This window comes from Vitis riparia, chromosome 8, assembly GCF_004353265.1.
Source record: "Vitis riparia cultivar Riparia Gloire de Montpellier isolate 1030 chromosome 8, EGFV_Vit.rip_1.0, whole genome shotgun sequence".
Lineage (NCBI taxonomy): Eukaryota > Viridiplantae > Streptophyta > Magnoliopsida > Vitales > Vitaceae > Vitis > Vitis riparia.
The window spans coordinates 13,315,881-13,330,890 of record NC_048438.1 but is presented as its reverse complement, the minus strand read 5'-3'; the positions used below and the strand labels follow the sequence as shown (position 1 = coordinate 13,330,890).

General features: G+C 39.4%; 1 protein-coding gene across 1 annotated transcript; it reads left to right on the top strand.

Annotated features, from left to right (window-relative positions):
* Nucleotides 1-1,263: 1,263 nt before the first annotated feature.
* On the top strand, nt 1,264-14,303 carry LOC117920911 (syntaxin-71). The gene is made up of 9 exons (XM_034838608.1): nt 1,264-1,548; nt 1,788-1,913; nt 12,520-12,679; nt 12,818-12,903; nt 13,027-13,095; nt 13,178-13,222; nt 13,316-13,378; nt 13,475-13,551; nt 14,061-14,303. Exons 1-9 carry the CDS (start codon nt 1,393-1,395, stop codon nt 14,074-14,076), a joined length of 798 nt encoding a protein of 265 aa, XP_034694499.1. The 5' UTR covers nt 1,264-1,392; the 3' UTR covers nt 14,077-14,303.
* Nucleotides 14,304-15,010: the final 707 nt, after the last annotated feature.

The window sequence follows — 15,010 nt, the reverse complement described above, 5'->3', positions numbered from 1 at the left end:
ATTTGTGGTTTTGTCGGGAACGAACTCGCAAACTAACATTTAAAATTTTGTAAATAAAAAGTACAAAGGTAAAAATGTAACTGACAACACCTAGCTGTCCACATTCTTCATAGAAAACCTAACCAAAAATCCGACAAGGGTATTTAAATCCTTTACCCTTCTGCTGCCTAAGTCCTTCCGCCGCACTGGCTTCCTATCCAACCAAGAGTATTATAAACCAGAACTTCCAATCTCAAACAAAGTCACAAATCTCATCTAAAGCTACAATAGTTAACAACGCTAATTTTGAGACTCTTACTCAGGATTCGCATTCATAGGGGATTTTAACTCAACAAAATGGCTAATCATAACACTAAGATTTCTAATGTGACCTACTAACGGTAGCATAAAATAATTATGTTGTTCTATTTCAAAATTTAAGAGACAAGAAAAACCTAAATTAAAAACTTTAAACCTATAAAAATTAATATGACTATCCGTGTTAACTGTTTTTTCACTCTTGAAAATATATATATATATATATATATATTTTTTTTTTTGTTTTTTTTTGCAAATTTTAAAATACTAAATTATTAATAAAAATAATTTTTTAAGAGCTTGTTTTCAAAATAAGCATTTTTTGAAACTATGAGTTTTATATCATTATGTGATTTAAAAATAGTTTTTTATTTTTAAAAATAAAAATCGTTTTTTAAAATTTTTAATATTATTTGAACATTATTTATTTAAAATAATTTTTAAAAATAAAGTGAAATACAGAACAATATTTAAAGAACAAATAGAAATTGTTTTCATCAATTTAAAAAAAAACATAAACCTGTGACTGTTTTTTAAAACTTGTTTTTAAAAACTATTCTTAAATTTAAAAATAAAATATAATTTTTAAAAATAGATTTTAAAAAAATATGGCTAAACACACCCTATGTTTTAATTTTTTTTCCATTATTTTTAGTTATCTTACCTGATTTATTTTTAGAAATAAATGTAATAAATGTAAAAAATAAAATGCTATGAATAAAGCAAAACTTAAATAAACTTTATTATTCAAACTTTTCAAAACTTATCGGGAGAGGCTTGTATCTCCGTTTACTCGAAGATGCATACAAATATTTTTTCCCACCTTTTGGATCTGGAAATTTCCCTTGTAAAGACAATTTTTTTTTTCTTACTTTAGATTTGAAAAAGAAAAAAAAAAAAAAAAAAAGGGGAAAAAAATAGGAGTAAGTGTGCCGAACGGAAAATAAAGAAGCGGAAAACACCTTTGCATACAGGCTGTATCTTCTATGTAATTTGAAACCGTTGTGCGTGTGCTGGCGGACGAACTCTAAAGCCTCTCTCCAGTAATTCTTTTCCTTTCCCCACGTTCTTAGAGCGGTTCGCAAGAAACAGAAGATGACCGTGATCGACATTCTCACCAGAGTCGACGCGATCTGCAAGAAATACGACAAGTACGACATCGACAAGCAGAAGGATCTCAATGTCTCCGGCGATGATGCCTTCGCTCGTCTTTACGCCGTCGTTGAAGCCGACATTGAGGCCGCTCTTCAGGTCCAATTCCTTCCTCTTTCCGCCCTCGGTTTGGTTTTCGAGAAAACCGAGGAGAAGTTATAAAATGACTTGAAATTCGCTTTATCTAGGCTAAATAGTCTTGATTACCTTCTAAACAACGGGAAGTTTGAGGTTTAGTGATTTAAATTAGTTGATTTTTTTTCTGGACTATTTCTTATTGGAAAACAAACGGAGGTTTAGGGTTTAATTTGTCCAATTTTGAGGGTTTTGATCTGCAGAAAGCGGATACTGCATCTAACGAGAAAAATAGAGCGTCTGCGGTTGCTTTGAACGCCGAGATTCGTCGGACCAAGGCTCGATTGCTGGAGGAGGTCCCTAAGTTGCAGAGACTGGCTATAAAGAAGGTTTGATTACTCAGAATTTCCTAAGTTTATGGTGAAAATTATAATTATAATTGTTTAATATTTACATTGGGGCTGATTTATTTGAATTGATTGTTGTAGCTTCAAAATTTCGATAAGATTATATATCACAAATGAATTGAATATATGGACTTAATTGCGAAATCATACTCTTAGAGGTTTTTTTTTTTTTTTTTCCGTCTCTTTTCTAGCATCTTGATCTGACATCTGCGTTATTTACTTAGACATAAGCTGTGGGATTTCGTCTGTTGGCAAAATATGTGCTCATTGACAATACAGAATTTGTCTTATTTCAGATTCACTTGTGTTGAAAAAGGGGCAATCTCCCATATGTTCCATTAAATTCTTCTGATTTACAATATACACACATACACACACACAAAAGAAGGGTTAACAAGATCCCTTAAATCAGGCAACTTGATTTCTTGGGTCCTATTATGGAATTTAGCCAAATTTCTTGGTACTGAAATGTGGGGTCAACCTTTACAAAAAAGATAAAATATATGGCAGGAAATATAATAGCAATAAATATAGACCTTCATACAATGTGTACTATTTTCGCCATTAGGCACTTCTAATGCAAGCCCTTAATTTACCTATAAAAAAAAATGGACCTTCATACAATAATCTACCCAAAATGATTTGCTATTTTTTTGGGCTAACCTTCTTACACTTCCCTTGAAGCTTGTGCAAAGATATTTTATATGCATTGCATAAAATGTGGAACTTGCCTTTGTTAATATGTTTACCAACTATTTAGAAGGAGTGGTATTCAGAGTGCAAATCAGCTTAGTGTCAAGCTTTTCTTTGATGAAATGTCAGTCCATCTTCATATGCTTCGTTCAACCGTGATGAACAGGGTTATGAATAGTGTTCATTTTTGTAGTGGGTGCAAAGGTTTCTTGGTAGTCAATATCATGTTTGGGTGAATCCCTTGGCTACCAACGTAGCCTCTGTACCTTTTTATTGTCCCATCAGCCTTGTATTTAAATTGTGAAAATCCACTTACAACCTACTGTTTTCTTTACTTTGGGAAGCTCAACTATATCCCATGTTTCATTTTTCTAAGGCTTGCATCTCCCCATTAACTGCTTTCCTCTAATTCTTATATTTTAGTACCTCTTAGACTGTGTTTGGAATTTCAATAGAAGACATTTGGGTAATAAAGGCTTGGTATGTGGAAGATAAACGATGTGATAAAGTAAAATTTGAAATAGGTTGCTGAGTGCATTTTCTAATGCCTTTCCTCAATGCATTAGGCCAATACAAATATTCATGGATGTTGGTATGAGTATTTTCATTATCTGATGCTAGGTTAGATTTTTTTTTTGATAAACAAAGAGAACCATTAGATTAAAAAATGCCAGAAAACAGGGGGCGCTCCCTAAGTACACAGGCTGTATACAAAGAAGGCCCAAAACAAGGATTAGCTAAACAACAACCTTATCACCCAACAAAATCCGAAAAGAGAGATAGTCCAAGTCCAAGTCCACAAATTGTTGAGACCATTCAAGCAGGGACCGAAGAAAAAGTTTCCTCAAGCTCGTATTTGTCATCTCTTCCTCTAGGAAGGTTCTTCGATTTCGCTCTCCCCAAATACACCAAAACAGACAAATAGGCGCCATTTTCCAAACTACACTCCTTTTCTTCCCCATGCCTTTCATTTTCCACTCAAGAAGCAAATTTCTCACCGAATCCGGGAGCACCCACACCACCCCAAACGAAGAAAACAATAAGTTCCAAAGATCCCTTGTCTTACCACAATGAATTAGGATGTGGTTCGCCGTTTTCTCATTTTCTTTGCACAGGTTGCATCTATTAGCCATAGACCAACCCCTCCTCATTAGCATATCTATAGTGGAAATTTTACCCCAAACTGCTTTCCAAGCAAAAAAACGAGTTCTTAAAGGGGCATACGAACCCCAAACCTCATTTTCTGGAAATAAAGGGCTATTGTCTTCCTTCAAAGACCTATAATAAGAATTTACCTTAAACGTTCCTTTTCTCTCAATTTTCCAAACCAGAAAATCCTCCCCTTCTTGCACCCTTACTGCAGAAATGTAACCCAAAAAGCGGTTCACCTCCTCTAACTCCCAATCTTGAAAGGGTCTTCTAAAGTGCACCTCCCAACCCCCACCTCCACCTTCTTGTCTTCCCCACAGATCAACCACTATTGCAGAATTATTAGCCGCAATTCTAAACAGCAAAGGGAAGAGATCCTTTAGCTTAGAATCTCCTACCCACATGTCCCACCAAAATCTGGTTCGTCTCCCATTTCCAATATGAATCCTAGTTCTGAGAAAGAATTCCTCCCAACCCTTCCTAATGTCTTTCCAAAGGCCCGTCCCATAAGACTCTCTCACCTCTCTAGTGGTCCACCCACCTTGTACCTTCCCAAATTTACCAACAATGACTCTTCTCCAAAAACTCTCCCTTTCTATAGGAAATCTCCATAGCCATTTTCCGAGCAAAGCATGATTGAAATCCTTCAAGGACCTTAACCCCAGCCCTCCATGCCTCTTATCTTTACAAATAACCTCCCATCTCACCAAATGGATCTTCCTTCTTTCCTCCATATCTCTCCACAAGAACTCCGTTTGAATTTTTTCCAATCTGAGTCTCACTTTCCTTGGGATAACAAAAAGAGACATGAAGTAGATAGGGAGATTTGAGAGTGTGCTCTTTATGAGGGTAAGACGACCTCCCTTAGAGAGATATTGTTTTTTCCACATAGCCAACTTTCTCTTGAATCTTTCTTCTACCCCATCCCAAACTCTACACGACTTGTGGGATGCTCCAAGAGGTAGGCCTAGATAATTCGTAGGGAGATTCCCCACTTTACACCCGAAAACTGCAGCAGCTCTATCCACCTCTTCCACTCCCCCAATTGGAATAATTTCGCTTTTTTGTAAATTAATTTTTAGACCTGAAACTACTTCAAAGCAAATAACAACCCACTTCCAAAAAATCAGCTGATCCCTATCATCCTCACAAAAAAGGAGAGTATCATCAACAAACAATAGGTGGGAGACTGACACCCCTTCTCCCCGTCTTCCCGATGCCTTGAAGCTCCTAATAAAACCATTCTCTTCAGCTCTTGAAATTAATCTACTGAGCGCTTCCATGATCAGCACAAACAAATAAGGTGAGAGTGGATCATCTTGCCTTAGGCCCCTAAACGTTGAGAAGAAATCTGTGGGAGTACCATTCACTAACACTGCCATTCTCACAGTCGATATGCAACAAAAAATCCATTTACGCCATTTTGGACCAAAACCCATCTTCTCCAAGACTGACATGAGGAACCTCCAGTTTACGTGGTCATAAGCCTTCTCAATGTCCAATTTGCACACTAAGCCTGTCCCAACACTTTTCTTCCTTGAGTCTATCGCCACATTAGCCACCAAAACAGCGTCCAAAATCTGCCTCCCTTCTACAAAAGCATTCTGACTATTCGAAACCAATTTTCCCATTACTCCTTTCAATCTATTTGCTAGAACTTTAGCAATAATTTTATAAAGACTCCCCACTAGACTGATTGGTCTATAATCCTGCACATCACTAGCCCCCTCTTTCTTCGGGATCAGCACTAAGAAGGTTGCATTATGGCTTCGAAAGATCACATTCTGCGAGTGGAACTCCTCAAAGGCCTGCATCACTTCCCCCCCAACAACAAGCCAGCAGGTCTTCCAGAAAGCCAACGTAAAGCCATCCGGCCCTGGCGCCTTGTCTCCCCCCAGATCAGAGAGAGCTCTGAGCACCTCCTCGATCGAGAATTGCCTCTCCAAAATATCATTATCCAAGGAATCAAGAGTATTAAATAGACCAGACTCCACTTCTGGTCTTCTTACTATGGGGTCCTCAAACATAGACTTAAAGTAAGACCCAATCCCTTCTTTAAACTCCTCCTCTTTACTCAGCCTAATACCCCTAACTGTTAGGCTACTGATAAAGTTTCCCCTTCTCTTAGCATTAGCCATCCGATGGAAAAACTTGGTGTTGCTATCTCCCTCCTTCAGCCAAAGGGCCCTTGACTTCTGCCTCCAAGAGATTTCTTCGAGGATGGCACAATGATTAAATTCGTCTCTGGCTGCCCCTTGACTCCTCCTATCTTCCTCAGAGAGAGAGCCAAGACTTTCTAAATTGTCCCAATATTTTAACTTCTCCCAGGCTGCATTCTTCTTAACTGAAACATCGCCAAGGGATTCTTTATTCCACAATTTCAGGTTGTGTTTCAAAGCCTGAAGCTTCTTCGCTATCACAAAGCTTGGACTCCCCCTAAAAATGTAAGACTGCCACCATTCTTTAACCTTCTCCATAAATCCTTCCACCCTTAGCCACATGTTCTCAAACCTAAACAGACTTTTACTTTTTCTCACCCCACCACAGTCCAACAGAATTGGACAATGGTCAGAAATAGGTCTAGTCAGAAGACATTGCATTGCCCCGGTCACTCGTTCCTCCCAGTCTCCTGAGAACAGAAAACGATCTAACCGAGCCTTAAGGGCCCCTCCTTCCCTTCCTATCCAAGTGAAAGCTCCACCCCCCAGAGTTGGGTCAACTAGTTCAAACTCTTCGATAAAGCTTGAAAACTCTCTCATCGCAGTTGACATCTGCCTTCCATTGCTCGTTTCAGTTGGGAACCGCACTACATTAAAATCCCCTGCTATGCACCAGGGATCATTCCACAGCCCCTTGATTGCGACTAACTCCTCCCATAACTCCCTCCTCTCCCTTCCTTTGCTCGGACCATATAACCCAGAGAAAACCCACACAAAGCCCTCTTCACAATTTCTAAAACGACAAGAGATAGAAAAAGACCCCACTTCGACCTCCAACCCTTCCAAAACTCTTTTATCCCACATTACAAGCACCCCACCTGCAGCACCCCTAGCATCTAAAGACACCCAACCTAAATTCCTCCCAATTCCCACACTCTTGACAACCCTATCAGACATTTCCTTCATCTTTGTCTCCTGAAGACAAACCAGATCTGGCTTGTGTTTTCTCACCATCGACTTGATGACCATCCTTTTATCTGGGTCATGCATGCCTCTAACATTCCAGGACAGTACTCTAAGCTTCATAAGGAACCACAGTCATTTGCCTTCCCAACTCCCCTTCCTCTGTCTCTCTTCCAGCCACTCCATCATAGTTAATGGTGCTGACGAGCTTCTTCAACTCTCTTTCCTTCCTTGAACCCGACAATGTGCCTCTTTTTTTCTCATTAGACTTCCTAATGAAGCATCTCCTATTCTCAATCTCCTTGAGAATTCTCAAAATATCCTCCTCAAAACCTTCAATCGAGACCCCCACCGACTTGAAAAAGCCTAGGAATTTCTTATTTATCCAAGGGGATTTGTCGTTTTCCTTTTCTCCTACTCCAATAATTTGAAGATGTGGCGTCTGGACCTCACCTTCTCGAGATTGAAGGGTAACCGCCCCTATCCCTCTCTCTTGGCAACTGGCCCCTTCATTACCTGGCAGAGAGAAGGACCGTCCATCCTTGAGAACCATGCAAAGCGGCAGTTCGGTCTCCAGGGGGGGTCTTCAATCGTCTCCTCAAGCTGCCTTGATTGTGAGATCCCCATGGAATCCCCCATCCCGGGAAGAGAAGGAGAAGAAGAAGAAGGGCCAGACGATTCCCCTGAGACCCCCCTAAGAATAGTCGAGATGGGGTACATACCTGATGTATAGCTCTTCCACGGCGGGGCGGTTCGATCTTGACCCAGCGCCGGCGCCTCCTGCATCGAGAAATCCCTGGTACACCTTGGCGTCGGGAGCTCCTCCTTGTTCTCCCCAGCAGTAGAGGAAGGGAGCCCTAGGACTGATACATGGGCTGACCCCTTTATAACTTCTTTTGATCTATTGGGCCTAGTTGACCCAGCCCATCTCCCCTCCTTTTTAAAGCAGCCCATACCCATTCTCTTAAAAAGACTTTTAGCCCTGTGGGTGCTGGGCTCCCAATAACTATTGGGCCTAAATGACCCAGCTCATCTCCTCTCCCTTTTTAGGCGGCCCAAAACCACTTTCTTAAAAAGACTTTTGGCCCTGTGGAAGCTGGGCATCCGAGAGCAGGCAGGCCCTCCCAGCTGGTTCTCCAATTCAGCCCGCTTGGAGCTTAGCCCAACCTTTCCAGCCTTTCCAGCCTCAATACTTCTACCTTTTTCAAGAAGCTTCATTTTGTCCTTCCTAATCACTTCAGCCGCCCCACCTTTTGCTGCGTCAGGCGTCTCCTTCCCCAATCTGGTCACTTTTTGCAGGGAAACAAGGCCTCCACCGTCTTTTTTCCCAGCTTTATCCTCGGGAATCCGGATCTCCCAGCCTGTCACTCTATCGCCACCACCTGCAGCGGGATTTCCTCCTCCATAGTGCATCTCTTTCACTCGCTTCTTAGAACGTGGGTCACACCCTTCTTCTCCCTGTTCGGATGAAGCGTTACTCGTCTTGCTCACTGGTTCATCTGCAACCTGGAGTGCCGAGAACCACACCGAGTCCTCCCACCACAACGGAATAGAGAATGAGGCGAATCCAGCTATCACCTCTAATCTTCCAGGCACCTCCTTCCCATTGTTTTTAACTAAAATTCTAGCTCCCCTTCTGAAGCGAGACTTTTTGGTCTCCTCATCCACATCAACAAAACCCCCACAGGCATCCCCCACTCTTGTGAAGAACTCCATGCACCAAAACTGAAGAGGCAGCCCTGGGATTCTCACCCAGGACACATCCCTCTGAAACTCCACTCTTGAACACCCCATAGTTGGAGCCCACCAGTCTAGGGATAAGCGAACCCCCTTGAGCAGGCGACTCCCCTCCTGTAGCACTCTTTGAGCATCACCCCTATTGGCAAATTCAAAAAGGAACAATGCACCTCTTAATGCAGCTACCCTCACTTTACCACAGAAGCTCCACTGGGTGTTAGCCCAAATCTCCACCATCCTTAAGTCGGGTCCCTTCTCATCCTCCGCATCCCATCTTCCCACCAAAAAACGGCTGAGATCTTTCAGCTTCGAGGTGTAGGCCTCATTTCCAACTTCAATCCACACTTCTTCACTCCTGTTTCTTTCTCCTGTTGCCATTCTCTTAGTTGCATTCACATAGCTTAAATCAGGTCTAACAAGAGAAAGTCCATGCCCTCCATGCCCTCCTCCCAAAGGCCGAGAGGCCTCTGTTCCACTCTTAGAGACCTCACCAATTTTAGCTAGCTCCTTCAACTTACATCTTATGAATTCCCAACCCAAAAGGTCAAAACCCTCTGGAATAAAAATGAAGTACCTCCTATCATCCTCTGAAAGGACAGAGAACATAAGGAAGCAACCAGCTTCATTTTGACGCATTACTATCTTGTATCTCCTCCCTCGGTCGATCGCATCTTCCTTGAACGGCTTCTTCCCCCTCCAATTGCAACATGCTTCCAACGCCTTCAGAATCCATGCCACTACCCCCCTCCTCGCTTTGATCCATCTCCGAAAGCCTTTGCCTTTCTCTACTATCTGAAACTCACCCCCCTCCTTTGTCCAATCTATCCTCAACTCAAAGGACTTGGAATCAATGCGGAAGAAGCATAAGCTGTCCCCATCTTTGTCCAGAATAGCTATTTTAGCTGTCAATTTTTGACCTTGGGATGCAATAGCGACCATTAGCACTCACCTGTAACATCCCCATGATTGATCCAAGATAATAGAACGGTCGCTTTTGGGTGTCTAGTTAATCATGCCAGGTTAGATGATGTGATATGAGAGGATGTTGTGGATTTTTCCTTCCTCGAATACACTTGTAGTTTAGAGGTGTTTCCCAGTGGCGCATGTTATATTTCTTTGAGCTGATTCTTAGATTCATTAGTTGGAATTTCAATGGGCAAATCTTCTAAAATATCCTCAAAGTTTGGTGTTGCTCCATTGGAAATCTGTTGGGATTTCTCATGTTCACTATCTGATTCATTAGAGGGATCCAAGGCTGGAACATTTGAAACAATATGGAATATTGGTCCAAAGTTTGAACATTTCGAACCTGAAAAATCTTGTAAAGTAGGTTAAATTGATGTGAGATATGAGGTATAGACATTTGGCACATCATCTGGTCATAGAAGGACACCCTCACCATTCTCACCATTTCTAGGAAAAACTTCTCACAACTTATCTTCAATTCCTCCAATCTCCCATGGAGATAAGTGTGCGTGAAATAGGGTTGACTTTCAAAGGTGCATCCATGCAGATATATGTTTTTATGGAAGGGTGGTAGCTCTTATATCTCTTTTGAATGGAGGAATATCCATGAGAAACATACCTAATAGCTCTTGGGTCAAGTTTCTCTAGATTGGTTGGGAATTTGAATAAAAAATTACACACCCAAATAATTTTGGAGAAAGAGCTCCAACATCTATTAGGGAAAGACTTTTGAGAGTACATCTAGAGGAGATTTGAAGCCAAGGGCTTGAAAAGACATTCAATTTATTAGGACTATAGCAATTAAAATGGCTTCCCCTAAATATGTTTAGGAACATTCATTTGAAAAAGTGAAGACTTGGTAACTTTCGAGAGATGCCCTTTTCTCTCTCTCTCTCTTTGTGGGGTATTTACAGATGAAGATTGATGTACAATACCTTCATTTTGGAGATAGGTGATAAGATCATGATTGAAGTATTCCCTCCCATTATTTGACCTTGAGTGTGGATTTTGGTACCAAATTGGGTACAAACCAATTTATGGAATATTGGGAAAATGGAATCAACTTCCAATTTGGATTTTTGGAGATAGACCTAAGTGGCACGAGTGTAGTCATCAATGAAAGTAACAAATCATTTAGAACCTGATATATTTTGATCTCTAGAGGGTACCCAAACATCTATATGTATTATACTAAAAGTAAATGTTTATTTTTTATTTCTTATTGGAAAAGGTACATGATAGTGTTCTGCAAACTCACAAACCTCACATGATCATCATGGGATTTAGGAACAATGTGGGAAACATTTTTTCCAAGAGAAAGAAAGGTGGGTGTCCCAATTATCTATGCCATAGCCATATTTGATCAACTTGTGAGGTGTTGTTGGTAAGGAGAGCTTATGGAATAGAATCACCAATTGTCCAATGTGTTTTGAGGTAGTTGAGTCCACCTTTCTTCTTTTCATGTCTTGTTATCCTCCTTGTTATCTAGTCTTGAAAAATGCAATGAGAAAAGGTGAATGTTATGAAACAATTCAAATCTTTTGTAATTTTTCTAATAGGTAAGAGGTAACAACACAAATTTGGAACTTGTAACACATTTTTCAAGGACAAAGGAGTGATAGGGGCTATGCATCGACCAATTATGGAAGAAAAAATGCCATCAACGACCTTTACTTTTGGCCTACTTTAAAGTATTGTATAAGTGGAAAGAAAATTAGAGGGACTTGTCATATGATTAGTAGCACCTGAATCTATGATCCAAGTGCTAGATAAGTAGTCCTTAGAGGCACTTAAAGATTCAATGTTACCTGTTTGGACAAAAGAATGTGAGACAGTATTTGCAGTTGGATCTTCCAAATATGTTTCAAGTTGGGTGAGAAGTGTTTTCAACTTTTCATAATGCTCCTTGCTGAGCAAAACAGTTTCTTGTTTAGCAAGAAGGATATTTTCATGAGAAACATCAAGAGTGGCAGCTTGATGTGCCTGCTCTGATCCTATGGCAGGTTTTCCTCCTCCATCACTCCCCCTTTTACTTCCTAATGGAGGCTTGCCATGGAGTTTCCATCAAGGTTCATGTGTGTATCTTGGTTTATGACAATAATCACACCAAAGTGAATCTTTATCATTTGGTTTCCTTTCTTTTTCTTTGGGGGCCATTGGCTTAAAATTTCCAGCAGTAGTTTGTGCTGAATTTTCTGCAGTAGGCCCTCCAAGCTTCACTACTTGACAACTTTCTTGTCCAATCACATAGGTATACACCTCCCTGATCTATGGAAGAGGTTCTTTCTCAAATATTTGTACTCTTACTTGATCTAATTCTGGATTAAGACCAGCCATGAATTGTCTTGTTCCATTATCTTCTTCATTTTAGGTTTTGCATAAAGCACAAGTGAGTACGGCTGCCCTGTGGTTGATTTCGCATTTGGGAATTATATTCTAGAAATGTTTTTATAAAAAATAAGGATAATTGTGACATTTAAAAAAATTTTATTAAACAAAAATCTACTTCTTGGATTGTGTTTGAGCAAAATCAGGAGTCTTGTTGAGAAGTATGGGACCAACATTTGGGAGCTCCCTCCAACATCCTTAAAAGTTGTGTTGGAAGGTCAAAAGCTACTTTTAGCATTTCAAAGGCTCTCTCAAAAAAGGCTTTAGCTTGATGCATGTTCAAACTTCAATTCTTCGGTTCACTCCCATAAGTAACTCTTGTTAGGTTTGTAACCAACATATATGCTAGTTCTTTGATTCACGGCATATATCCGTTCTTTTTTGTGTCATTGTGATCTTTCTTCCTCCCATTCAATTTCTGTACATTCTTTCTGGTTCGTTTTATTTTCTCTCTTTTTTCCATCTATCTATGAAAATACATGAATCTGACTCATTTGGGCTGGCTTTGCATAAAAAATACAATATACTCACAGGTTAAAGGGCTTTCAACAGAAGAACTTGCTGCTCGTAATGATTTGGTCCTTGCATTGCCGGATAGGATCCAAGCAATACCAGATGGGGCTGCAACTGCACCCAAACAAACTGGAGGTTGGGCAGCTTCAGCTTCTCGTACAGAAATCAAATTTGATTCAGGTGACTGTTCATGAAGAGATTGTATCTATGTATTGGATTTTGAGTCTTATGGTAACGTGGTTTCATTATTTTTCTAAATGAGTGGAATGCTTTCAATTAATGCTTGCAGTTCACTTATATGTTTCACATGAATGATAGATGGACGATTTGACAGTGAATACTTCCAACAAACTGAAGAGTCTAGTCAGTTCAGGCAAGAGTATGAAATGCGGAAAATGAACCAAGTAAGTCTATGTGGATTGTATTACTTAATTAGAAGAAAAGAGGCACTATTTTCTATTATCAGAGCTGCATCTTTTGGCTATGTTTCCTGTATCACATTATAATCTTCTTTAACATTTGTGCAGGACCAAGGTTTGGATGTGATAGCAGAAGGTTTGGACACATTGAAAAACATGGCCCATGATATGAATGAGGTTTGCTATCATTTTCTTTATTTTCTTATGTTTTTTTCTGTATTCAAGGGCCTTAATTCATTACATTATGAAATTTGTGCAGGAATTGGATCGGCAAGTTCCTTTGATGGATGAGATTGACACCAAGGTGATAAATTTTGTCAAATTCAAAATTTTTAATGCCGAACGGTTGGAATCTTATTATTTATCAATTATCAAAATATTTTTCATGCGTTTACAGGTGGACAAAGCAACAGCTGACCTCAAGAATACTAATGTTAGACTTAAGGACACTGTTAACCAGGTAATTTGACTATTTTAAGCTTAGATTTCTATTTATCCTCTCCTGTGCTTATCTGTAGATTACTAGATCTAACAAAGGGTTTTGGTATTGCTTCAGCTGAGGTCCAGTCGAAATTTCTGCATTGATATTATTTTGTTGTGTGTAATTCTGGGAATTGCTGCCTATCTATATAAGTAAGCTGCTTTCTCTCTTTTTACCGTAAGACCATGTTTTGTGTTTATTTAAAGTATAGCCATAATTTTCTAGTTGACATATATATGGGTTTCCAAATTTTTTTTGAACTTTGAATTTGTTTATGAATTCATGGTATGTTACCTTGTAATTATATCCTGTTGCCTGCATCATGGTTAAATTATGTCACAATAAAAATCCTTTTGAACCATCTTTATTTTCCTATTTATACTATTTTCTGTGTGCTTATAAAAAGAAAAAAAATGTCACAATAAAAAGAATAGTATGATATTCTCCTATGCACAGTAATACTTAAGCATGTGTTTAGATCTAGGGAATAATGGGGCAAGTATGGTATCTCAACTCTCACCGGGCCTCATGTTTTTGGCATCCTTAGACCTTCTTTTCTACTTGTCTGGCTGAACTTTTATTGATTTGTCAGTGTGTTTTGTCTTATTTCTTTCAGTTTACAATTATGAAGTAATTCTAATTGACTGTGCTCCAATTGCAGTGTATTGAAGAAGTGAACTGATGCAAAGGCCTACTTATATCAGTTCATATGGTGTTTCGTTTGTGTGTTTAGCTTTGTTTGAGGACTTGGTACGCTGCTTGATTCTGGATTAGATTTTTTTCTTTTTTTTTTCCTTGTCATGTTTGAAGGTTTTTTGTTTACACTCGGAAATTGTACTTCTCTCGGATGCAAATTTGGGTACATTAAATATTTCTCTATCAATATTGTTGTTTTTTGTTGCAATTCCTATTTCATCTGCCTTCTCTAAGATGATATTGTATGCAGGTTATAGATATTTGGAATACCGTAAACTACAATTCATATATGCAGTTAAACACCATTGATAGTATCTAAGCCATGTATTCAGGATAGAGCAAACGTTTGATGTTTCTTACTCAGTTGAAATCAATATGTTTGGTAGATAAATAGGTTATATGAGTCTAATGGTGGGGCTTGAGGCTGACCAATAACGAGACAAAGACTGATGACAATGATCTAATGGTGCAACTTGGGGCCAATCAATGACTAAACAAAGATTGATGACGATGATATAATGGTGCGACTCGAGATCAATTGATGAGTAGGCGAAGATGATCTTAGGGTGCAGCTCAAGGTGGAATGATCATTAGACAGACATGATAATGATTTTAATGGTGCAGCTCAGGGTTGATTGATTGCATGTATAAGGCTTAATGAGCTAATGGGCTAGCAAGTGATCACATGATATGAGGTGGTATGTAAAATGACTTCACGACATAAAGGCCACCCATTCTTTCACCATGGTCTCAAACGTAATAACTATTCAACTAATCCACATTGGTAGGCTTTGAACATTTGGTTATGTCTAGATCTATTAACCAACCAGCCCCTTCTGATGTCAATTCTTTGATAATGTATGATCGTCTCTAATTAGGTTTAAACTTGCCCTTGGGGTTACCTACTAATCCTTT